The following is a 25,135-nucleotide window of genomic DNA, read 5'->3' on the forward strand; positions in this document are numbered from 1 at the left end:
TGATTCAGCATCAACAATCAGTACTGGTCAATTGGTGACTAACAGACGAGTGCGAAGTTATTCCGCACTCTCGGAACGGAACAATTCAAGCCGTTGTGTTGTCGATGCGGTGAGTTCATGTAAGCAATTATGTGAGTGCACCTAGCCCAACTTGGTATACGCACATGCAGGGTGTCAAATTAGGAAAGAGGCACAATTGACTTCACAGTCTTCAGCAACGCTTGGTTTGTATAGTCGAGATTGATATTTGGATTGTAGTACATGGATAAATCTGCCAACCTAGCCAGGTAGACAGCCGTAAACTATTGGGAGGAAAGCGGGATCATTGCCCCAAAACAAATTTTCCTCCTGCCGCCATGCAGATGCATAGAAAACTTTTTTTTTTCGTGCGAAGCCGCTTCATTGCGGTGGCAACTTAGGCCTGGTAGTCCAACTCCAAGCTCCTCGCTGATGCAGTGAATCATGATTCGTAAGTCGATGAGCAGATTACAAGAATGAACAATAAGAGTAGAGGCCGTGAGTCGCGCTTGGTTGATGCTTAAGTCGATATAGAAAGGAATCGGCGTCGGACGCCAGCCAAGAAGTCGCTCTCGTCCATGCTTTGGAAAGGTCCCTCCTCTTCCTTCTCGTACAAGCCAGTAGATCCATAGGGTCCTTTTCCGCTGTAGTTCAGGGCGCCTGGCCATGTACCATTGGAAGATAATTCGGCAAGAGAGAAATCGCCGTGTACCAGCTTCAAGCTGGGTTCGAAAATGCAGTCCGCGAAGAAAAGCTCCACATAGAGATCCTTGGGAACAATGCTGGCAGCTTTGCGACTCACAAATTCGCGAGAGGTCTGAAGCAGCTTCTCCAAGTCCGTAGCGGCCTCTTGCGTGGAGCGGCCGTCCTCGTGTCCGCACAGATGCAGGGCTCGCACTTGGAGATCGCCGTTGAACTTCGCGTTCTGGTCGGAAAACAAATCTGCGCACACAGAAGGCAAAGAAATCGATAGCGTTTCCAGCTTCGGGCAGCTTCGGAAAAGCTCGCAGAGGTGCTCAGAATCGGAAGGAGAGCCGGGGTGAGGATGCCAGAAGCCATCCTGTGACCGCGGGCTGTGCTCAAGAACTCGGAGGGTGTTGTGCGCAGCCTTCACGATAGCCACGACGCCGTCGATGGTAATGGTGGAGATGCAGGTCATGTAGAATTCCTCCAGATGTGTCGCCGTGCGCGTAATATCGAACAGATCGCGATCTGTGATGGGCATGAAAGTGGTGTCGCCAAAAATCTTCAGACGTCGGAGCATGCCGAAATTGACGGACTGGAGCGGCTCCAAATCCATCTGGTTCTCTGCCTCGGCCGCTTGCTGCGAGGTCGGGTCTGTCGCCATCAATTCCAAAGATTCAAGCGGCTTTCCGCTGCCCAAAAGAAGGGTCCGCCATGCAGATGCATCGAGGTGGCGGATGGTAGTCCAAGGAAGCGTCACAGATGTCAGATTCATGCAGTTCCGCAGCGACTCGAAAACCATGCGATCGGTCTGGGCAGTGTAAAATCCGTGGAACCACATGCGCTTAATCTTAGCAGCTACGCCCGGGAACTCGTTGAACGTCTTGACGGTTTGCTTCAGAGAGCCGAAGGGGTCGCGGTAGACGGCGGTGCCGGTGGGCTTGTCGATGAGCTCGTATAGGCCATAGTTCTCGCGGCGGCAGGACAGTTCGGCCCATCGCTGTGCAACAATTAGTATCGGCGCATCCAAAAAAAGCCTGAAGAAGGGAACTTACCTCTCCGCCTTTCCAGCGGCGAATGTAGACATCTTTGAGGGCATACTCCAAGGCCCACTCGTGCCATTGCCAGCAGACCAGGCGCATCGCAGAAGTGGCGTCCCATCGAAGCATCTCAGTCGGGACGGGTCCTCTCACGAAGCGCTGGAGAGACGCCCTGCGGCCAGGCATGGGCGGCTGGGACAGCCCGAAAGTGTAGGTCGGGCCATCGCGTATATTGGCTTTGGCTGCTTCCTCAAGGATCTTAGACAGGATTTCGTAGGGGATATCGGTAATGTGCATTACACTGGATGTCGGATTTTAGGGGTGGTAGGTAAGGCTCGAGTCTGAAAGGTACAGAGCAGGAGCTCAGGTTCTGTGGTTGACTACACGGTGGATGACGTGGGAAAGGGTCTTTGACAGGTGAAAGAGTGAGTCAGTGGTTGAGTACGGGTGGCAAAAGTCTAGAGAATAGTAGCGGGCAGGTGCTCTTATAGTAGCTTCACGGGAGGGCAGATTTTTATTATGACAAAGGGAATGCGGTACCGATGTTAGTCAACGTGCAAAGCTTCCCCAGTCTCCTGCAGGACGCCATGCGGCCCGGCTGCTGGCAGTGATGCCGAAGTGGATCGGCCAGGGGCGCAAAGCGAGTGAAAGCGCCCTTGCGTGCCAATCATGGCACCAGGTATGGGCGCACGCGTGAGCTGTCGCGGTTCGGAAGCGTGGTCGCATCTGCTGCTGTTTAGCGGAACTGCGGAGGAGGAGCGATGGTCAGGGCTTGGCCTTACATCACTAGCGCCAAACAGAGCCCTTACGACTCAAAGGGTGGATTTTCTCAGTGCGTGACCCGTCACATGAGCAGCATTTGGTAATAGATTGCTGGTTTTGACACCACGAAATTCAACCTGGAGCCACCGACCCCGACCGTCGACACGCAGACGACTCGGGAGCCTGCCATTTCGCACGCCCGCCAGCGCTTGCCTGTTGGACGCGACATTGCTGTTGCCGCCAGCCTCCTACAACCAACAGCACCCAGCACCATCGCAATCAGCCAGCCGGCGTGGCACTTGGACACTGGCACTGTACGACCGGCTCACGACCTCCGTTGACATTCCACCCGGCGGATTGTACTGGACATCCATTCCAAGCTCCGTCCGGTTGCTCGCCCTGGCTCGGGGTTGATGAGGTCGAACTGTCGCCATCCGCTTTGCGTCTCACGTCTTCGGTCACGACAGTTCTCGCCATGACCACCAACTTGATCGCCAATGCGCTGTGCATGTCGTCCTGAGTCGCTAGCCCGTGTCCTCGAATTATGCTCCAGGACGTGACCATTTCACATTGTCAACTTCTTCTTCACAAGCATCACGAATTCCGATTGCCCCAAGGGTTACCGTAGATCTTCGTTCCTCACAACAACTGCACCACGGCACAGAGACTTCACCAATAGCGACTCCACCTGCTGACATGCGTTCCTTTGTCTGCAAAGGATCCGCTGCGCAGGCTCCACTTGCGCGTGGTTGACTTCTCGTCAAGTAAGAGAATCCTCTTACGTTTCGAAACCTTCCCCGCCTTGTGTTGCGATGCATCGTGCTCATTCATGCCAGCGTTCTCTTTCGGGAACCAGATTAGCCCCAGCGCCAGCAAACTACCCGAGCGCAGTGCTCTCGGCATAACGAGTGCTGGCATAATTTGGTCAGGACAATCGACGTTGTCTTTCCATTGGCACCAATTGCCATCTGTCTGTAAAGACTCGGAAGTTGTTGCGTCGCTGACGTTGCGTATAGCCACGCAATCTAATCTACACGGCAATGACGTGCCGTCATCGATTCCACCATCACAGAGGACCATGTTGAGCTTCTCCCCAGATTCACAACCTAAAAAAAAATAGTTACCCCGCAAATTCGCTCCTAGAGCGTCTAATCCGCGGCGCTAGCCCTACCGCTTCCCGAGGACGCGCTACGAAAAAAAAGTCTGATTGAATAATCGTAGACGCCATTGCGCGGCGTGCAGCGGGCATTCACGGCCTAACGTTTGTGCCGACAATGTCTATTCACGACGGGGCTGAGGTTCGGTCACCAGACCATCGCAAGCGGCTGCGGACACGACAATGTCCGTGGGCACGGTTCGCAACACTACAAATGAGCATCGTGACCTCTTGAAAGCGCGGTCTGGCACCGGGACCGTGTCGCCTTCCGCACCGACCATGGGACTCGTGACACCTTTTGGCGGAAGGTCCAGAGTATCGAAGCTGAGCGGCTCAGGAGAAGACCGTCTCGCCCGTCGACCAACACCTCTTGACAGGACACTACCCATAGCTAGCGGATCCGCTTGTGGGGATCGGAAGTCGAAGTTAGTTGTGCGTGACTGACTCCAGTGCTGGGGAGCAGGAGCCTCATTTTCGCGTTTAACGGAGGCCGCCGCTGTCTCCGAAGATTATCGAGCGAAGTTCGACTAGTGCGACTTGCCGACCACAATGCGACGCGTATACTCACGGGCGAAGGAGGCTGCCGACGGTAGCATGTAGCTGATTTGAAGACATGAATTTCCGATAAAGTAGGGCTACACTGTACTATCTGTACTCACGGCGACGGACAGCCGTCGCTGTTGTGCATTATCTTCAGCGGATAGGTATCTTGCACTACTTCGACCGATGACGTTGCAAACAACCGCAATACCTCGTAACAATCTGTTAGATGCAGAATTCGGAGAAAGCTTAGCACGCTCGCAAAATCTCCCCTAATATGCTTTAGCTATTATCCTAACTTCAACTGGCTACATTCTAGTAATATAACATAATACCGTAAGAATTTAAAAAGATCTAAAATCTATGTAGTTTTTCTAGGAGTTCATAGGTAATATAGAGGTGAGTTTAGAATGTTATCCTTCATATCCCTTTAAAAAGGTTGTAATGTTCTGCATATGACAGATGCGCCCGCCGTATGATATCTTTTTTTGCAATCATGATATGCAATTCTATCAACGGGTGGGTATCTTGTACGAGGGTACAGCCCATCACAGACTATCTACGAGGAGCTCGTTTCGATTGAGGAACACGCGCTAAGAATACCAAACACTTCACAACGTCGCACAATCACCGAGTCTCTATAGGTTTTTTCCTTTCTCTGATAGCAGAAATAGAAGAGCATTACTTGTTATTACTTCGTCTTTTTATAGTACAAAACCTCGTAGTGGTGGAGTTCTGTTCTATTGGGGTAGGATCGCTGTTTAGTAAAAACGAGGTCCTGGTAATACACGCCTCTGAGAGTACGGGGCGCTGTAAGAGATACTAGCTCGCCACGTATCTATGATATTTACCTTTCTCTAATAGCAGAAATAGAAGAGTATTACTTGTTATTACTTCGTCTTTTTGAAGTACAAAACCTCGTAGTGGTGGTGTTCTGTTCTATTGGGGTAGGATCGCTGTTTAGTAAGAACGAGCTGCTGAGATACTAGCTTGCCACGTGTTTAATGTATCTTATCGAGACTATTACGCGTTATAAAGGTGGCATTACGCGGGAAGGGTACTGTTGAGGGTGAGGAGGGCTTTCCTACGGTAGAAGAGAGCTAGCGCCTCTCTTATAGATATTAAATTAGCATGGAGGAAGGATGGCTGGCATAATTTGTTTCTGCATATTCCACGTGAATGCAAAATTGTATTCGATCTACGTGACCACTCAGGTTAGACTGAGGAAGAGAGCATATCATGAACTACTTAGGTGCGCTGATAACACGTCTCTCCATGCTTTGAATTATATCCCGCACTTTCTTGTAGCCATCGTCATCTTCGTGGGTAAATTTCACCATATGCTCATGGTCTGCGTTAATGAACACCGTTCTCTCATTTGGATAGCCGAAGACGGCGGAATCCTTGCGAACGACCTAAAACGTTATTAATATCGTAGAGGGATGAGCTTTGAATAGATATCTAGCTTACCAATTCCCCTACTTTCGGAGTTATCTTCGTTTCTACACAGGTATATATCACCAGGGAAATAAGCTCAAAAACAATTCTTCGGAAACGATCTGTAAGAGCAAGAACTTCGTCTGAAAGAGACCTGAGGGCATATACAGAATTCGGAGGCACGTTCGTGAAGGACATCTTGGCGATGTTCAGCAGGACTTGAGCCATACTGCTAAAGCTGCTGTGAGCATTAGGAGTTCCGAAGAATACGACGGCTCTTGCCGCAGTATGAATACTACGACGGGGGTCGGCCTCGGTTGGTGTTTCCGAAGCAAGAATGAGCGCCTGTTTCGACGGATCAGAACTGTACAACTGTGGTTGGACTATTAGGGCTATCACTCACCTTTTTAACAACCAGCCCGCCGAAGCTATGAGCAATGAACACCAGGGGTCTGTATTGCTCCTTTACAGTTGCAGATTAGTTCTGACCTTGGTTGTTTCCATCGATAGAGTTGAGCTTACAAAAACTTTCTGCCTTCGATCTTCAAGACTACGGATAAGCGTTATAGCTGGCCCTTCGATCAATTCGATCACTTTGGACTGCATGTTTGGTGAAAACTCGACATCGTATCCGTAAACCATTACACGAGCGTCTGGAAAGTGCTTCCGCAGGTCCCAAGGCCAAAAGAACTTGGTGTCGCTATGTGTCCAAGTCGTCTCTGGGTGTCCGTTCCATCCGTGCACGAAGACAATACTGGTGATATCAGCCTAGCTGGGTGTTGCTGAGACATGGGAAATTCTAACTCTATTGTGCTCTCCTTACCCTTGTCATAGAGCACAGTGATATTATCTCTTAAGACGTTCGGATGCCTATCCTCCGGTTCTTGAGGGGCCTTGCCTGGCGCAGAGGTGTCCGCCTGGATACTTGGTTGTGGTTGCAGTTGCGGTTGCGGTTGCGGTTTCACATATCCAAAGATCTTTTTCATATCGCTGAGCGGGTCCCGGGGTGAGGGTAGCTCCTCGTCGTCGACACTCTTCAAACGCAGTTCTTCCGCCCGTTTATTGAGCAATTCCGCAATTCTAGAAAAGGCCGGGTCTGTTTCAATCAGCTTTGTCATCTCGAAATGACTCTTGTCGATGGGGATTGGCTCGAAATCGGGGAGGACGGCCCATTCCGCAGATAGATACTATGGAGTCAGTCAGAGATTATTTTTTGGTCTCTCTCCTTAGAAATTAGGGCACAATGCTTCGTTGGCTGTAAGGCCACTCACCAACTTGCTTTTGGGAACGAATCTGGTTGCGTAGCAGGCTGCGATATTTACTTTAACCTGTGTTCGAATAATGGATCGGAATAGTCTCTGCATGTCATCAATCTTCGTTATCTGGGTCTTGAAACCCGACCAGTCCTGCTTCTGAGCCGTGGCTGCGCACGGTATTCCGAGGCGCTGAGCACAAATGACGGCCCACTCTGCTAATCCAGCACCATGATGGGGCGTATCAAGCAGGATCGCTGCGTGTCGTCGACTCCTCCCTTCCGTATTAGGCCCATACGAAAGTGCAAGAGCCTGCGAAGCTTGCGTCAGCCGGGCGGCAAAGAAGATCGCTGCGTTCCATGCAGGTGGTTCCTTGGACCTACCTGTTCGTACACCAAACCACCGAAGCCGTGGGCGACGAAGATGACGGACCGTTCTATACCGACTGGAGTTTGGATGAGACCTGGCTGTGTCTCCTGGGTATCTCCATGCAGTGCGTCAGACGGAGATGTTGAAGAGAGACGGAACGGATAGTCTTTTAAGAGCTCCTTGGCGTGTTGTTCCAATTTCTCCGAGTCGAGCATGTCGCCTAGCTTCGCCATCTTACCAGCATCATATCCGAAGGCGACAATCCGCGCCTTGACTTGGCCCGGTAGGAGCTGCTTGGGCCAGGGATCATTCGACTCCGTCAACCTCCACGCCTCGTCGCGGTTTTCAGTCAGGTCATGGATGAACACAATGCTACATGTACATGTACAAATAAGCAACGGTGATTTGCGGATGACTGAGCAACGTGAAAGGGAAATGGGGCGTCGTCAGAAATGGAGACACTTGGTCATGTATGAACAAGGACGGACGAACTCAACTTCAACATCTTCCGGCTCGAAAAGCGTATACGACCCTTTCGGAAAGGGCTTTATTCCATGGGACAGAAGTCTCGAAATGGTCCCACTAGACGACTGCTTGGGAAACCATGGCCACATCGCGCATGAAACGATATCCCCAACCTCGTTCCCCGGATCGTGATGCCAAAGATCTTAACGCTCTTGTGTTGCGGACGACGAAGGATCGAGGTCAGGCTGAGGCATTGACGAACACAGCTTATCATTTTCAAGGCCGAAAGGGACCGCCCGGCTGCTCGCTGTCCGACATGGGTTCGCTAGACATATTACCAATCGCAAGGCAACACATGGTACATGTATGCCATATGGCCACACTTGCATACGCTGACCGGTTCTAGTCTCGCCGCCCGATGATTCGCCGAAACTTGTCACCATGCAGCCGGTTATGCAACTTCGTGAAGTCCATATTGGCATGGGCCGCATCTGGACATATCTGGCGAACCGCCCTGCCTACCATAGGTATTAATAAGAAATGTCGCATCCCCGGTCAGGGTGTCCATCGACTGTGAGTTAGCATGAAGATTATCGTCTGTTGCGACGGGACATCAAATTCTGAATACATCGAAAATAATCCTCCTACTAATGTAACCCGAATAGCACGATGCATCGTACCAATAGACGATGACGGCAATCGGCAGGTAGTTTACTACCACCCCGGAATTGGCACGGATTACCGGAATCCATTGAACGCCTATAACCAAACCGTCGGACAAGGTTCGAAAATACCTATTCAGTCATTTCAGATCTGCTCATCAGAGCGGGCTGTGCTAACAGACCATATTTCAGGGCTCGACCAGATAATCTTGGAAGCCTACAACTTCATCTGCCGCAACTACAGCGCCGACGTTCAGGATCAGATTATTCTGATCGGATTCTCAAGGGGCGCCTTTGCAGTCAGGTGCATTGCAGATCTTATCGGCTGGGTCGGAGTGCTTCAAAGGCACGAACTCCACCGCGTGCACGAAATCTACAAGAGCTGGAAGAATCCTGCGCTGCGCAATGCTGGTTTACAGCCATTGGATCCGGCCAGACATTCAGCTCGTATCACGGCATGCGCGGTCTGGGACACAGTCAGCTCCATTGGCGTTCCCTTACCCCACCGTCATATCGGGCATTGGGGGTTCGAATTCGTGCACTCAGATGTTTGCCCTTCTATTGACAACGCCTTCCAAGCTCTGTCTCTTCACGAACATCGCTATCACTTCTGGCCAATTGTTTGGCGAAGTCCTCAGCCCGAGCGTACAAGACTCGAGCAATGCTGGTTCTCGGGCTACCATGCCGATGCCGGCGGCGGGAACGCGAAAGATGCCCTTGCACAATTTGCCCTGGTGTGGATGATGTGCAAACTGAATACATGGTTGCAATTTGACGATGTGGGATTTCGCAATTTCTCGCTAGCAGGGGAAAGCTGGACAAGTAGCTGGGTAATTGGTGGTGATGCGGGCATTCGCAAAGTGGGCAATTCATGTAAGTGTATCGCAAGTCTTCGCCTGCCGGATTGTTTCTTACAGTCTCTGCTGACAACGCTCCTTTTTAGATCGCCTCCCAATCGAGGACCCAATAGGCTTTCATGCCATGGGCGCGCTCTATTCTTTCGCAGGCTCAAGATATCGAACACCCCAGACCGAATTATGGAATGATGAAGGCGTGTACAAGCCCAACCAGGGTCACATCGTTTACAGAGAGGAAATGCATGCAACTGTACGGTTCTTGACATGTGCCAACCTAGTCAAGCAATGCCGCTCTCTCGCCGGCATCGAACCAAACGGTGGAGTGATGGGATGGAGCTGGAATCTCCTCTCAAGAGCTGAAACCCTGCTGCAACGGATCGGGAATAAACTGCAGGCAACGACAAGCCAGCCGGGGCATGCCATCATCCACGAAGAAACGTTCAGCCAGTTTGAAAGGGATGTAATCCATGCGTGGCTCGACCACGAGTGGCAGGTATTCGACGAGATGATACATCCACCAGGGCAGCCAGCTCCGCACACTATTCTGGCTGATCTTAAAGCATGGCTGGGTAACCACATGGTAAATCCTCAGCCAATATTGGTTAATTGAAGTCTGGAATTGTCGATTGAGTTTCTAAGAGCACTATTGAAGTAGGCATTGTTTCCAAAGAGTTGAGTTGGTTGACCGGAGGCATGGCAAAGGTTGAGTGGGGGTCGCAAGGCTGGGGAGCTGAGATCGGCCCACCCGCGAAGACTCCGCACAGCTACAGACCTAGCATTTATCACGAATAACAACACCGTCATGATTATTTAGGTTTTGGGGTCGTTGTGAACTAGCTGAAATTAGTAGTTGGTTCGATCGGAAGTGCCGCCTGCGGTAGCGGCCTTACATGAATTTGCGCAGTATAAGGCTGAAAATAACTTCTTAGCACTATAGCGAGGTTCTAAGGCTTGATGAGACTGTCTCTAAGTATCATGGAGTAGTAAGGGCTTCATAGTGGTAGCAACGATATAAAACGGAATAAATGAGCAAGAGGCGCCCTAGATCTTCAAGAAGGGCCAAAGTATATAAATCATATATAATTTTAGTGAAACTTGAAGTGTGTGCAAAGTCATAGTCGCAAAATACCCGTCAAATTTTACGGCACGGTGGGTTTTCCGCTACGCATGGAGGGACGTTGCTCTGGATACATACATGATATACTCATAGATTGTCCCTAGCATTGTCCACTGTTCCTGGATGCACTCAACTGACATCTGCAGGAAGGAAAAAAAGTTTGGGTATCATTGATCTAAGTTCGTAACAGGCCGTTGACAGCTATGCATCTAGCCATTGTCCATCTCCCCTCGACTCAACTCCAATCCCTACCTCCCCCTCCTCACAGCACTGCTCTCCACATTATTCGCATGCGCCAGCAGAAACTTACAGCACGTAAGCGTATACTTGCACGCCTTTGTCCACGCCTCATCCTTACTCACGCTCAGCTTGATACTCTGATCGTGAATCTTATCCTTCCGGATCGCATACGGCAAGCTCATCCCTCCACCTCCGTTGCCCACGCCTCCCAGTCCGCCTGCAGTGTGCGGGCCCTGGGCCTCTACAAACTCGCCCAGCTGGCGGAGACACTCGAGGAAGGCGACCATCGCGGCGTCGATCTTACGGTGCGTGAAGCCGAAGTTGATGGGGAAGTCGCCTGAGGAGTACAGCTCAAGTTTGTGTCTGCTAACGCTGGGGGAGGACGCGTTCCGCGCATCTGCAGTCGAAGGGCCGGGTTTGTGCTCGAGGCGGATGATCGTAGAGGTCGAGCCCATGGGACACAATTCGTACCCGCTGAACTTGAACTGCAGACGCTCAGCCAGCGTGGCGAGCAGGAGACATGTCTGGCCCCATGCGGCGTTTAGCTCGGGCCAGTCGACGTATGGATTGTTGAGGCGGCCGAGGCGCAGGCCGTTGATGGTGGCGAAGTGGTTGTCGTGCGTAATATTGAAGGTGTCGTTGTATACGCTTCTGCGCTGGAGCTGGCGCAGGACTTCGGTGTCGTGCGCGTGTTTCACCAACAGTGCGTCGCGCTCGCTTTGGAACTCATTCAGTGTGATGGCGAAGGCGTTGCGGTCTTGCCAGAAGGCGGATTCTTCCTTGTCGCAAGCGCGGGCTTGGACTTCTTCGTCTGCGAGCGCGGCATCAAGCTCTGCTTTCTGCGCTTCTAGCTTCTCTAGCTCAGCGAGGGCTTTGGTTTCGGCTTTTTTCGCTTGCTTGAGGGCTGTCTCTGCGGCTTTGATTTCTTCGCCGCTGGGCACGTCGGTGTTGGCGACCCGGAGATAGTGGACGTATGCATCGCGTTCTTTTACCGCGACTGCTAGACGCTTTCCCAGACCTTCGATCAGGAGCTCCGTGCACTCTACGCAGATGGGGTGGTCGATGTCTGAGCGCGAAGAGAGGATCTCGAACATGCGGTTTGTGGTCTCGAGGGCGTCTGCGAGGCTGCCTCCGCCTATGGAGCCACTGTTCCCTGCTGCACTTGCTCGTCGTGTCAACTCTGGAGCAGTCGACTGTGCGGATGCCGGACGTTCTGGTGTCCGCGATGCGCCTGGCGGTGAAGATGGTGTTGCCATCATGGATTCAGATACGTCCACGTTGATGAAGGACATTGCCGTGTTCTGTGCGCCATGTTGGCCGTGCCGTGAGGGAGGTACATTTCGTCGGAAGGTCGGATTTCGAGCGGATTGTATGGCGGCTTCGTAGGTTTGCTGGCGAGAAGAGGGGTATGTTGGTCGGGACTGGCGGGTAGGCGTGTGCTTTGCTATTTGTTGTTGTCCTGGGACTGTGGAATCTATGAGAAGTGAGCCACAATCCAAGGATAAGGACATGCATCCAACCTACCTGTGAGAAGCTTGAAGGCAGCAGGGTTGAGCTGGTCTATCGAGGCATCGATGTCTATGGGGTTTCGACATTGCTGGCAGGATAATGCTGGCCGCCTGTCTTTGGCCATGTTTGCTCGAGATTCAGAGATATGGCCAACCGTCAGGAAAGTTCATGCGCAAAACGGGCCCTGAGTCGTGTATGGTTGCTTTTGACTTTTGAGCGATGTTGTCGGAGGTGCACCTGTGAGATCATCTGCAGGGCTCCCGGTGCACGAGCTCTAAATTAGCGGCCCCCGCGCGAATCTACGCGTCCCAGCCATCGCGTTCGTGCTTGATGCTTTGCGCCGCGAGCAATAAACCCCCACCCAACATTCATTCAACTCAACGAGCTATACAGCGCTCGAATCGCCCGCCATGGAGCCGCCGGCGAAACGAATGCGCATACTGCAGTCCATCGGAGTCGACGAGGTGGACGAGAGTAATCCAGAATACATCAAGGGCAAGCAACAGAACAGCGAATGGCTGAAGAACAAATGGAATTCGATCTATGCAAAATACGGTGCCATGCCGGATATGATGAGCGACGAGGTGGATATGCGCGGCAACGGGTCAATTGTTGTGGACAGAGGGCACATGAGGAAGTTGGACAAGGAATACCGAAACCGACTGGGACGACAACGGAGGACCATGATGCCCGCAGAGGACGATACACAGCTCGTGGACGATATGTTCGCGAACGACAAAGAGATGAATTTAGAAGAAGAAGAGGAAGACCACGACGAGAGGGACGAATTGGCGCCGTCGCAATCACCAGAACCTGCACCTCTCAAGTTGAATTCGCTACCACACGGAAGCGCATCGCATCAGCATGTCTCCCCTATCGCTCGATCAAACGGTCAGACCGACATACCTGTTCCGAATACACCCACAAACGCGACGCTACAAGCGACGCTCGCCGCTTCTACGAACCCAGCCGCGGACCTGATACAGCTTGTCCAGTTCCCTCAAACACCGGCTGGGCAGCAGGCACGGAAAGCTTTCGAAGCGCAAACCGCGCAAGCCGTCCAACAAGCCGTGGCCTCGATCTTTTCGAGCTTGCTGTCCAACGTACCATCGCTCCAATCTCCACAATTGAACCTCCTGCAAGAGCCCGAAACACCGGTCACACCTGTTCTAGACACTCGCGAGGTTGCGCCTGCCACCGTACCCAGCCTCTATCATCCCTCTCCACCTGTGGTCTCAGAAATACCCGCCGCTACGCAACCAAGTCCGGTACCTGTTCCTCAGAATGAACGGAAGAAGCGACGTTTATTTGCGGTAGGTGTACACATCAAACCCAAGCGGCACGATAGCACTCGGGAAGATATCCCTCTCGTCATGGAAAACGACGCGACTCAAGCTACGGAGGAGCTAGCGAGCGAACTCTCAATCAGCGGCGACATGTTGAACAACGATCAGCTTACAGTCGAATCTCCTCAAGAACGGTATACCAAAATTAAAAAATGCTTTTTTACCGCAGAAGAGGATCAGTACATTATCGAGTCGAGAGTATTGCACAATCGTCCGTGGGCGGAGATCATAAATAGCCGACCGCATTGGCAGAACTGGAAGAAGAATAGGTTCTGGGCGCATTGGCGCAATGTCCTGAGAGAGAAGGCTGCAAATATGAATCCTGGGGAATCGGGATTGGTGTCAATCGGGATTCAAAATGATGCTGAGATAATACCAAAAGAGTCAACTTCTTTGAACAAGGAACGAAGACCACAACCCCACAGCTCACCTGCAGCTGCTCGACATCTACCTACCCCAAGTTCGCTCGGGCATGACGAAGACAAGCAACAAAACGAAGAGCCTATTTCCAAAAATTCTGAGAACATTATCGCTTCTGGGGGCCATTTCGACGAAGACGAGAGGGATCTATTGTCCCTGTATGGAGACACCGGTCCGATGTGTGACGTTCAGGCAGATTCACTAGGTGGGAACACCGACGAAGACCTGAACGATGCTCGAGAGATCCCAGAAACGCCGCTGAACCTCACCCAGGAAACCTCACTACAGGCTGTCCTGCAAGGCACAGTCACTCGTGAGCCCACGGTGGATGTCACCATCGCATCAAGTGCTCACCAGACCAAACCGTCGCCGACGAAGATCACCAGGGCAGCAGCTACCAAGGCGAACGGAAACACGACCAACGTACAAACCCCGTCTACGAATAGGCCAACCGCAGGTCCCACATCCTCTGTATTAAAGAAGTCAACCAACAAGTCCCGAACCAGCATCACCTACCGCGCCGACCCGGACTCCGACTCTGACGTCGACCTCATCGCTAGCGAACCTCCATCCTCAGCCCTCCCCTCCTGCCCCCTCTGCAAACAAACCTTTCCTGCACCCGCCCTCCTTCAAACACACATGACCCAACCGCACCCCAAGGAAATCCATGTCCGCGCATCCTCCCCCCTCCCTACTCTCGACCAAGCCGACGAACTCCATACCCAAACCCCGACCACACCTCTTGTCGCCATCAAACGCGAACCCCTCGACGACCATGACGACCCACCAATCAACCTCCTTACCACACCTACCTTTAAAACGCCCACATCCGCGCCGCAGCGTACGGCGGCGGGGGTGCACTCCTCAGGCGCAAAGAGCACGGGAAAGATGAGCCGGAGCGCATATAATCAGGTGAAGCGGTCGTGGGCAAGGAAGGGGACGCCGGTGGCGAGGAAGAGGCAGAGCCTAGGGAAGGTGGAGGTGGCGAGGAAGAGGTTCTGGGATGACGTTGGGGATGGGAGTGAGGATGAGTTGGCGATGTGAGGAGGGCTGTTGAGAGGCGTATGATAGAATCATGTGTTGTACGTCGGGAAGGTGGGCACCGTGTTACACATACTAGTGTAATACCATACGATCATCTGTTGTCGGAATAGTCAGGATGCAGTGTATATAATTCAGAATGTGTCATGGCACAGTCGGCATAATGGTATGCCACTCGGAATTGATATCCAGTTATACATGAGAGCGTCGAACTTGAGCTTTGAAGATAGCGTAGTGAGGTGTTGTCATGTAATGACGCTGTACCAGACCATACCAAATACCAGGGTTACCAACCCCATTCAAGTACAATTTTATCGCGAGCCTCGCACTTCTCCACGCACATCGCGTCAGACCGGCTGGGACCCTGCATCCTTACCATCCTAGGCTTGCACAATGTGCTCCAAACAAAGTTTTGACTCTAGACAGCCAGATCCTACATCTCTGATACAACCCAGGCTCGATCCCAAATTTCCAGCTGACTGAAAAATTCTATCTAATTGAGTAGTCCCGTCTCACCAACGAGTTCTATCTATAATATCTAGTAGACTCAGTCTGTATAATATACTCCGGCATCCGCCACGACACCAGCAAGCCTAGAATTCTCCACAAGTAGCTTCATTCCACGACCCAAAGGACAAAAATCAGAGTGCTATTATTATCCTTTTCAGCGTGGAGAGCTCGGGAAGAGCTCTATATCTACAAAACTAGCAGTCCACAAGTCAAGTCGTCGTGCTAGACGTTACAATGGAGTAAGTAGATACGCATCATCCTCCTCCTCCTCCTCCATATAACTGCACAGAGAAGTAAAGAACACACCGTATACCCCGCTGCGTCTTCTCCACGTGCCCATCTTCGCAATGGTTGTCTTTACACTTACACCACGAACTTAACACTCTATGCCTAATACACACCCTCACAAAGTCCCTCCCCACCCTTACGCCTTTCTCTCCCCAAGTAAAGAATGCAGCCCCCATCTACACAGACACTCCTTTTTCCGAGCGCGGAAGTAAATAAACAACGGGAAAGAACTGCAAAGGCAAGAGCCGCAGTCCAGTCTAGTCCACAGGAGCGAGCTGCGAGGTTGCAAGTAAGACGAGAGCTCAAGCACTTTCTGCTGGATGGCATGTGTAGATCGAATCCAGGTATGTCTTTCCGTCCCAGACCTAGGAAGAACAAGACGAAGACATTGCGGAGAGCGAGCGGATTTCGAGCTGCCGAAGCTTCGTGTGGACGACAAGGTAGGTATATACTCTTCGAAAAGACAGTCCATTAGGAATGAAGTGGTGCTGGTAAGTAAACGCCATCAAGTAATTTTTGTCAATGCGAGCAGATAGATCGACGAAGGGATTGCTGGCACCTATGATTTTGCAGAGGCTTTTTGCGATTTTTGGGTTCACGTTTTGTGTCTTTGCCGTTCGTCATGTTCGAGCGGGGTTTCCGGGACAAATGGATTTCATCAAACATACACTCTATCACCTTTCCAACTCAGGGAGAAGATAAAATTTGGCTGGTATGCAAGCAGAACCTACACTCCACTCCATCTCGCTAATACACTAGTAGGTACCTAGCAAGCAAGCAAGCAATGGCCATATGCATACACCGTAGACTACAGCACATGCCATCTAATCAAACAGAGCCCTCGCTACACGATATCGTATCGTACTGTACCGCTCACTCATCCTTTCCAATTTCTCGCCTCAATAATACAAAAAAGATAATCGCCAGAAATACAAGCCAGCCAATGGACTCGCTCGTCGTGGCCGTAAGTGGGATATCGTCATCGCATAAGGCCGTGCTCACCGTTCGTTACAAGGAAAGGACGCGAGTCGAGGCCGCCGGCGCTTGCGACAAGGTTGCTCCGCCTAGAAGTCCCAGTTGAAGTTGCTCGTCGCGCCCTTGCGCCCGCCCATGCCGTTGCCCATCGACCTGACGCCGGCATTCTCCTTCTTCGCAATCTCCGGGTCCTCGTCGAACATGTTCCATTGTGCGGCGTTGCTGCGGCCACCCTGTGCGTCCAGTTAGCAACGACTGTTTGAAGAGGACTGTATTGACACGTACCATGCCGTTGCCCGCAATCTTGATCTTCTGCTGCTGCGGAGAGGGCTCGTAGTTACTCCAGTTGGCATCCATAGTCTTCAGCACCTTTTGCTGATTCTGGGTAAGCTTGTTCTCGGGCATCTTGTGACCTCCGGGGCTATCATCCTTCATCTCCCAGTGAGCACCGAAGTCTTTCTTACGGATGTCATTTTGAATATGGTGTGTGTCCTTCAGAGGATCCAAGGTGTCGCCTTTGGGTGGTGTGTCGAATTCGTTACCGAGATCGCCTCCCATGATGTGGTCACTGTACAGCCCACCTTTGTTGTTGTTCTGGCGTCCCTTGAACGTGGCCTGCTTCTGTCGGCTGGGATCAGGAGTTCCGTCATCCTTGAATTCGAAGTGCATGTCTGCATCGCGGCGCGGTTTGTGGACGACCTCACGGTGTACTGGAGATTGTTCATCCGGCTGCTGTGTAGGTTAGCAAAAATGTCCCAAGAACGCGCGAGAGAAACCAGAAGAGTGGGTGACGAGATCTCGACGACCTCTGAGACTGCATCGCATCGTACATGTGCTGCCCAAGGATGGCTGCCAATCCCCGTCCACTGCAGATTTCAATTTGAAGAATAAACATACCTCATCATCACTCCATCCAATCGACCGCTGGTTCTGGCTCAGGACCTTTGGCTTTGTCTTCTCCGGCGTGACAAAATCTTCGAAATCCCACTGGGACTGGTGCTTCACGTTAACAGGTCGTGCCGTTCCGCGAACCTTGGGAGTGTCCTCGTTTTCGCCATCACCGAATTCGAAGTGGTCGTACTTCTTAGAGCTGGTCTTTATGCCCATGGGAGTCGGCGCAGGCTCGTCGTCTTCGTTAAACAGACGGTTCGGCTTGAAGTTCTTGCCGCCGCCAGCTTTCGATGGAATACCAGGAGCGTTGTGGGGTGTGGGCGTGCCCGGATCTTCTCCGACCTGTCAGACATGTGGTCAGCTCAAGTCACAAGTTTGTGCAGCTTTGCAAACGATTCGAGAACGGCGTATTAGCCCTGGATGGGCAATGGGCTATTTGTAGGCCGCCTCAACCCAAAATTATGCCCGGATGCAAGAGCCATTACTTACAAATAACTCGCCCAGGTTACGGGCTGGAGGTTTGGCGGATTGCGCTCGTGATGCTATCGGATGCGACTCATATTCGCGCTCCTCCTCAGGCTGTCGGTTCTCGAAGAGCGAAAGGGATGCATGGGGATCGTTCATCGCATTGTTCGTCGCCGTTCGCGCGGGGCGCTGGCGGACTGAGACCTCATCGTGACCACGGCCACGGGACGGCTCAGTGGATTCCGACTGGTTTGTGCTCGCTGCGCTGGAGGAAATGAGACGAATTTGGTCCTTGCCATCACGGATCGGCCAGTTACGCGCGCGTGCGCCGATGACATCGATTTGCTTGAGGAGGGAGCCTTGGTCCCAGTACTTGCGGATCTGGGTGATCTTCCCCGCCTCAAAATGGACGATGTGGACCTGCGTAGCTCGCGTCAGCCTCGTAGACACAGAGTGTGAAGGCCTTCAGTGCCGATCCTCGGGTGACACAGGACACTAAGCCTTGAGGGCTGGATCCCTTCAACGTACCATTGGGAAAGTCACCGTCCTGTCGGAGACGAAGTTGTCGTCCAGGCCGGGCAAGTACGCGCCACCGCCTTGGACAAACTCAATCGTGACCTGCAGATCGACGCACAGCCCGCCATTGGCGCTCTCAATTGCATTTAGCACCTTGTGCTCCTTCTGCTTCAGCAACTTCTCTTGCACCGTGAAGTGCTTGATTATGGCCGGCGCATCGTTGATGGTTGTGAGCGTAGTGATGTAGTGCAGCGATGCATTGTCGGCGAGCGCGCCGGACGAGGGACTCGCCAGGAACGCCTTGTATGTGGCGCTGAGCGACATGGCGGCGCGCGAGAAGGGAGTAGAGTCTATACGGGGTGCGATGTGCGCTGGGTGGTGTTGCCTGTTGTTTATCGATACGCGGCGTTGTGGATGTTTTGGTGGGGTGGGTGGGCGGCGGGAGGTGTAAACAAAGACCCTTAAATTGCGGCGGGCGGGAGGTGTGAGGAGAGAAACGGTGAGCTTGAGAGCGCGTTCGTAAACAAGGAGGTCGCGAGCCTAGTCTACCACTGCAGGCGCATCGCCCTGAAGGGGCATGTTGCTGCGGCAGGTGGATCCCTGCATCCTGCATCTTGTCCCGCAATTTGGCAAGACCCAGACCTGCCACTCAAGTCCACTGTGGGCCGGCCATTTTCAAGCACGCGCCACACCGTCGCAGCCACAACGAATACGCACAGTGCGGAGAACTGCGGAGAAGACCTTAGCAACGGTGAAATGATAATATATTGGCCGCTATACACAAGGACACTGGTCCTACCCGCTATCCGCCGCTTTCATTGACGTTGCATCGCACACCGACCAACCGTTTCCGCGACTGTGTCAAAGATGACACCCGGACGGGCATTGTTTGGCGTGTTTCAGATGCCGGATGCTGGTCGCTGGTCATCCCCTTTCGTATTCCCAGGCAGACAGAATTCTTGTCGCCTCAAATGCCTAATTTACACGTGAAGAGAACGCAGAACAAATCAGGCGCGAAGCCGAATTAGCTTGTCGAAATGCAACAGAAAGGGCGCACACATGTGCCCAAGGATTGTGCTGGAAACAATGAGAAAAACCGGCTGAAGGTGTAGCATGGCGTAGTTATCCAACGATTTCGTAGATGACATGATACATGTCCAAAGGAATGTGAGCTTCTCGATTCAGGATAGGAAACTTTCAAGGGTCGAACTCGCTCTTCTCTGCGTCCGCATCGTAGCATGTTTCCCAGCACAGAACTTCGCTGGGAAAGTCACGCTCCACGCTTGGTCTCTCGCGGACGAAGTATGCCAGCGCAGCTCCGCAGCTGCCGAATAGCATCAGACAAGTCCACAGTGCGAGGTTGGTCGTTGAGACGCTCAGGTCATCGGCGAGATAGAAGCTGGCCCCACTGACTGCCACCGCTAGCGCTTTGAAGAGGTTGGCGATTTGCATGATACCGACCACAGTGCCCGCTGAGTATGCGTCAGGCGTCGTGTTCAGCACAAGAAGCGTAACAAGAACAGTGGCTCCACCGGTGAGGACATGCTTGGTGAGGAGACCAATGGCTGATGTGACAGCCACGAAGTTGGTTGAGCATGCCGAAGCTGCTGCAAGAGCAAGAAGCGGGGTGACGACGTAGATGGCAGGGAACAGCAGCGAGGTCGAGCGGTAGAGTTTGAGCAGGCCGAACTTCTCTACTGCTGTAGGAACGACGTGCTTGATGGTGATGCCAGCCACGCCCTTGACGACCATAACGGTAAGGCCGAGCCATTGGCATGGGATCCCCATGCCACCGTCCTGTGAGCTTTGGTGACCAAGGTGGGGCAGAACGACATCGAAAACGGAGGCGTGAAGAGAGAGCAGAGAGAAGGAGGCCAGTAGGACAAGGAATGAAGGCGCCTGCATGAACTGGTTAATGGTGATGGGCTCGGGACGGACAAAGTCGATCACGGCAATCTTTGGGGCATCTGAGTCGTTCTCAGACAAGAAAGCGGCCTTTTCGCAGTCGAGGTCCATGCGTGACGAACTTGTGTCAAGAGAAAGAGTCTAAGCATTGTTAGTACTTGAGATACGCTGTGGTTCATGGGTCGGTGTATACCTCTTGAAGGAAGAATGTAGCGGCCAGTGCAATGGACAGCACGAGACCTCCGCATGCAAGCTGCGACCCCAAGATGGGAAACTTCTCCCAGACTGCACCAGGCGAGTGCAAGCTCTCCGAAACCATGCCCTGAATGATGGGACCGATTGAGCCAAATAGTGCGATCAACGGTAGGAGAGCCACATTGTGAACACGCTCTTCAAAGCTCTTACTCAAATCTCCGATCATGGTAAGCGTCGTGACCACCACAGTCGAACTTGCAAGTCCTGCAAAGTAGCGGAAGAGAGTACAGCTCGCAAGATCGGTCGCAAATCCCATGCTTAGGCAGCAGACGACCATCATCCAGAGACCCATCAAAGTCACGCGGCGCCTGCCCATACGGTCTGCCATGTAACCCCAGAAGAGGCCTGTTGTGCCTCCGAAGGCATACGCGCAATCGAGGATGCTCCTCAGGTAACTCGTGGAAAGGTTGCCGCAATAGTCGGAGTCGGAGACCAACATCTGCAGCTGTGGCTGGAGCGACGACGCCATGATACTGCACTTGGCATTAGCTTCTGGACCCTGTACCCACACAGCCGATCGCAACATACGCTTCTGCAAGGAACACGACATAGATCAGAGTAAGTTGCCTTGAGCGCGTCTTATCCGTAGCTTCAGAGACGTCATCAACCAGTGTGTCGCTATCCTCCATATCCATCTCTTCTTCCTCTTCCTCTTCGTTCATCGGCACCATATCGTACTTCGCGAGATCCTTCACGGGGATCAAACTCCTCGTCCTGCGATGAAAACCCAACATCTTGCTTGTAGTTGCTATGACGAAATTGCGCACGCGTGATAGGGATTGTGTTTCGAATCGTTTTGCGTTCGATGATGCTCTCGATGAGCTTGTAGACGGGTACACGGCCGGCGTGTTCCCAGTAAGGATTGTCGTGGCCACAAAGGACCGAAGGTTGTGAGAGAGTGACTGGATGTCCAAGGGAAGGACTGGCTCCGCCTCGAGAGAACGACGAGGTTGAAGAGATCAAGCAGACGGCATCGGAGGGGGCATGCCTAGTTACATGAAACGCCCGTGCGGCATTGCACCCCCTGTCTGCTCGTGGAGTCCGTCTCCGTCATTGGTCTCAGCTCAGACGGAGCGCTATTGGCGCTAACCCAACGGACCCTCGGATGCCAATGGGCGTGATATCGATCGTCAAGTCCGCATGCGTTCGAACGGACTTGCTGCGCGTGTGCGCCCGCCCAGTGGTGGATCCACCGACTCATCGAGCGACGAAAGTGGACCAAAGCTATCTTGTCTTACCCTGCACCCTAGGAAACAGTACGCGAGCAGTTCGCACCTGATCTTCCTTTTCAGTCAATCCAGGTATCAACTAGCCTAGGGGATACCAGGGATTAGAGCTATCAAGGACGACTCCGATCATTCGCATCTGGCTGAGTCATTACAAGCTTACAATGGTCAAGTCAGTGCAAAGTGGCACAGTAGAGTCCTCCACACTTTCTGTATTGTACACTATCTGGCGATCTCAACCCAGCCTGCAAAAGATAAGGGGGGAGATCAAAACGAGCCAAAGATATCTATACTAGCCGTGAACCCGTGAAAACAAAGATCGTTTGTTTTTGTGGATTTTCTGTTATTCTCATGCAATCGCACGTTGAGAACCAGCTCCCGGCAAACCCGAATATTCCATCAGCCAATGCTCTCGTAAGAGCTCATCCTACCATCGCATATGAGGCCTATCCTAAAACTCCTGAATGATAAGAGGCCGTCGCTACTTGAAAAAATTGAGAAAATGAAGTATGCAAATGCTCGCTGGAGAACCATCATGGCAGCCTACTGCTGGTTACCGTAGTTTCCCATCAAGTCGTCCAACGTGGTTGTTGGCTCGACATACATGTTGTCGAATTGGCCACCAAAGTTGTTCATGTCAGGGAAGAAGCCAGAGGTGCCACCAAGCCCCATTGTAGATGGAGCAGCATCGCCAAACAGCTCGAAGTCACCGGTCGGAGCAGTGAAAGTGTCCATGCCTTCGCCAAAACCCTCATCGAGGTGCATCTGAGGTGAGAACAGGGTCATGTCAGCCTGTCCGCTTGGAGATAGGTGAGGAACATTGTTCGCCCCAGTTGTAATTGGGAACTGCAATGGCTCGAAATCAAAGCCAGTGCTCATTGCAGGAGTAGGCTGTTGGAAGACACCAGTGAAGTTTGTGTTGATATTAAGCGCACAGTTGTTGTAGATATCATTGTGGTTGATAGCGGTATCTTCAGGAGTCACTGCATCCTCGAAAGAAGTCGGTTCGGTGGGAGAATGGCCGGATGAATAGGTAAGCGCCGATCCGTTGGTTGTAACGGAGTCCCGGCGGAAGTCTGGCTGGAAGCCGTTGACACCAAGGGCAGGAGTGCCAAATCCATAAGGATTGTTGAAGTCGAAGTTATCGATCAACGGGACAGACGGAGAAGGCGCAAAGGGTGTCATCGGTGTAGACAGAGTTGCTGATTGAGGAGTACCCAGGAATGGCGTCAGAGGAGTTGGTGGAGACCGTTCACTTGTATGGGGCTTCTTTCGGCCATTGCTCTTGGATCGGACGTATTCCCAACCGTGTGCTTTCTCCATATGCTGCTTGCAATTGGACTCACGCTTGGATGCATATGTGCAAGGTGGGTACAAGCACTTGTACTGCGCAGGAGCATTGGAGTGCTTGTCGTTGACGTGACGGTCACGTTCTTTCTCGGTCGGCCATCCAAGATCGAAGTACTTGCACTTCTCTTCAGTGCACTTCCAGGGACGAGAGTGCGTCTTCTCGTGCTTGGTGAGATCGCAAGGGCGCTTGAACTCCTTCTTGCAGTCACGGCAGACGTGCATGATGTCACCAGCCTTGTCAGACTTTCGTCGACGAGCCATGGATCGCGTCACCTCATCGACGTCCATCTCATCATCCGACAAGGCTCGCTTGCTGGCGAATCCGGTAGCAACACTGTCGGCGCCTTCAGCAAGAGGAATGGTCATGCCGTTCTTCTCCCGGACCAGCTCAACAGGGCGGCCATCATGGCTCAGCCCACCCCGTAGGGTAACCTTCTCATCACTTCGGTGAATTAGCGTTGTGCGGATAGCCACAGCGAATGGCGTATTAGCATACCGAGAGTAGTCCATTTCGTCGAGTTCTTCTCCACTCTCTTCTTTGCGGCGGGTGGCGGCCATGATTGCTGCGTATCTTCGGATCTGTTCAACCAAATCGAGAAAGTAGTTGTTAGTGTAAGGGCGGTCGGAAGGAAGTCGTTGGTCTTGTTCAGAGAGTCGGTCGACGGTCGCATGCAAGAGTTGAATTGATCGCTCGCAGAATTCAAGATACGATGTCGGAGTTGCCGAGAGCTCCTTAAAACCACGAAGAATGCAATAAGCTTCTGCACTCTCAGATAGATATCGAATGCCACTTACCGGTGCCAGGAAGATCAAAGTCTTTTCGAGGTCGCGGAGGTTACAAATGTTCTTCTCACCAATCCGACGAGGAACGTCGGTGATCAAGGGATGAAAGTCCTTCAGAGCCTCCTCAGCGAGGATTGGTTCTACAATATACTGGCGAATCTGCTCCGAGGCATAGTCACTCAAAGTGTGCTTCTCCTCCGAGCCTCCAAGTGCACTGAAGGAACGCGTGATGGCAGCGTGTGAAGAGGAAACAGAAGTGCTGATGGACTCGCGAGCAGTTGATTGTCCTTTATGTATGTCAGAAGGCGGACCCTGCAAGGCGGGATCGTGCAGCCGAGCCTTACCGTCTTTTGAATCGACACTGGTACCAAGACCACTGTCGGATGCGTGTTCATGCGAAGCTTGTTGGGTCTTCGGTTTAGGGTCAACATCCATGTGGGTGGCCTCCAGGCTCGTGCTTGTTAGGAACAGGCCGGGAACCGGCAGGACCTCCGGGTCAGATAGGATGCTCGAGCCAGTCGACGACGACTTGTGGCCAGCAACCCTCTTGTCGAAGTCGTCGAGTAAGTTTTGGACCCGACGTACACTGGAGTCTTCAAGCAGTTGCTCCAAGCTTTCCGGGGATGTTGGCGAGCGACGCGGCATGTAGTGTTGGTTGTCCAAGTCACATACATCTGACGCAATCGACTTTGGTGAATGGAAAGTACCGCTCTTTCGCAATGACATTCCATGGGTCGAGATGGTTGGGGATGATGCCTTTTGAGGACGGCGGCGGGGGTGAGAGTGGGATGCCGACATGATGGCTGTGACTGTATACAAGTACAATCAGCTCGCAACTCTCTGTGTGACGATCCGGTTATGAGTCACGCCAGCGCCAGACTTGCAGGTCTGGTTTGACAGCTGGGAGTCACGGATGGAGGCCGCCCTACCGGATCGGGACGAAAGAGGATGGAGCAATCCGAATGGGCGGGCTCTATAGGAAGAGCCGTCGAGTGGTCCGGAAGTCACGCCTTCATAAATGTTCCAGGTGAAGCGGGGATGAAAGGCGATTGACA

General features: G+C 52.5%; 7 protein-coding genes across 7 annotated transcripts; 1 reads left to right on the forward strand and 6 right to left on the reverse strand.

Moving 5' to 3' along the window:
* Nucleotides 1–538: 538 nt before the first annotated feature.
* On the reverse strand, nt 539–2,039 carry N0V89_011401 (uncharacterized protein; the record flags this gene model as incomplete). Its single annotated transcript, XM_056220132.1, has 2 exons — nt 539–1,702; nt 1,758–2,039. The coding sequence occupies 2 exons, from the start codon at nt 2,037–2,039 to the stop codon at nt 539–541; spliced, it is 1,446 nt and encodes a 481-aa protein (XP_056065435.1).
* A 3,405-nt stretch (nt 2,040–5,444) lies between these two features.
* N0V89_011402 (uncharacterized protein) lies at nt 5,445–7,873 on the reverse strand (the record flags this gene model as incomplete). Its single annotated transcript, XM_056220133.1, has 7 exons — nt 5,445–5,615; nt 5,671–5,982; nt 6,041–6,100; nt 6,160–6,391; nt 6,442–6,824; nt 7,274–7,631; nt 7,752–7,873. The coding sequence occupies 7 exons, from the start codon at nt 7,871–7,873 to the stop codon at nt 5,445–5,447; spliced, it is 1,638 nt and encodes a 545-aa protein (XP_056065436.1).
* A 2,735-nt stretch (nt 7,874–10,608) lies between these two features.
* Nucleotides 10,609–12,233, reverse strand: atg6 (Vacuolar protein sorting-associated protein atg6; the record flags this gene model as incomplete). Its single annotated transcript, XM_056220134.1, has 2 exons — nt 10,609–12,074; nt 12,125–12,233. 2 exons carry the CDS (start codon nt 12,231–12,233, stop codon nt 10,609–10,611), a joined length of 1,575 nt encoding a protein of 524 aa, XP_056065437.1.
* Nucleotides 12,234–12,519: 286 nt separating this feature from the next.
* On the forward strand, nt 12,520–14,919 carry N0V89_011404 (uncharacterized protein; the record flags this gene model as incomplete). The annotated part of the gene is made up of 1 exon (XM_056220135.1): nt 12,520–14,919. One exon carries the CDS (start codon nt 12,520–12,522, stop codon nt 14,917–14,919), a length of 2,400 nt encoding a protein of 799 aa, XP_056065438.1.
* A 1,859-nt stretch (nt 14,920–16,778) lies between these two features.
* On the reverse strand, nt 16,779–18,885 carry N0V89_011405 (uncharacterized protein; the record flags this gene model as incomplete). The annotated part of the gene is made up of 5 exons (XM_056220136.1): nt 16,779–16,922; nt 16,975–17,421; nt 17,587–17,922; nt 18,070–18,465; nt 18,574–18,885. The coding sequence occupies 5 exons, from the start codon at nt 18,883–18,885 to the stop codon at nt 16,779–16,781; spliced, it is 1,635 nt and encodes a 544-aa protein (XP_056065439.1).
* An 873-nt stretch (nt 18,886–19,758) lies between these two features.
* N0V89_011406 (uncharacterized protein) lies at nt 19,759–21,455 on the reverse strand (the record flags this gene model as incomplete). The annotated part of the gene is made up of 3 exons (XM_056220137.1): nt 19,759–20,607; nt 20,660–21,194; nt 21,250–21,455. 3 exons carry the CDS (start codon nt 21,453–21,455, stop codon nt 19,759–19,761), a joined length of 1,590 nt encoding a protein of 529 aa, XP_056065440.1.
* A 1,035-nt stretch (nt 21,456–22,490) lies between these two features.
* N0V89_011407 (uncharacterized protein) lies at nt 22,491–24,878 on the reverse strand (the record flags this gene model as incomplete). Its single annotated transcript, XM_056220138.1, has 2 exons — nt 22,491–23,739; nt 23,794–24,878. The coding sequence occupies 2 exons, from the start codon at nt 24,876–24,878 to the stop codon at nt 22,491–22,493; spliced, it is 2,334 nt and encodes a 777-aa protein (XP_056065441.1).
* Between the last annotated feature and the right edge of the window lie 257 nt (nt 24,879–25,135).

Source organism: Didymosphaeria variabile (genome assembly GCF_027946475.1).
Source record: "Didymosphaeria variabile strain IMI 356815 chromosome Unknown scaffold_9, whole genome shotgun sequence".
Lineage (NCBI taxonomy): Eukaryota > Fungi > Ascomycota > Dothideomycetes > Pleosporales > Didymosphaeriaceae > Didymosphaeria > Didymosphaeria variabile.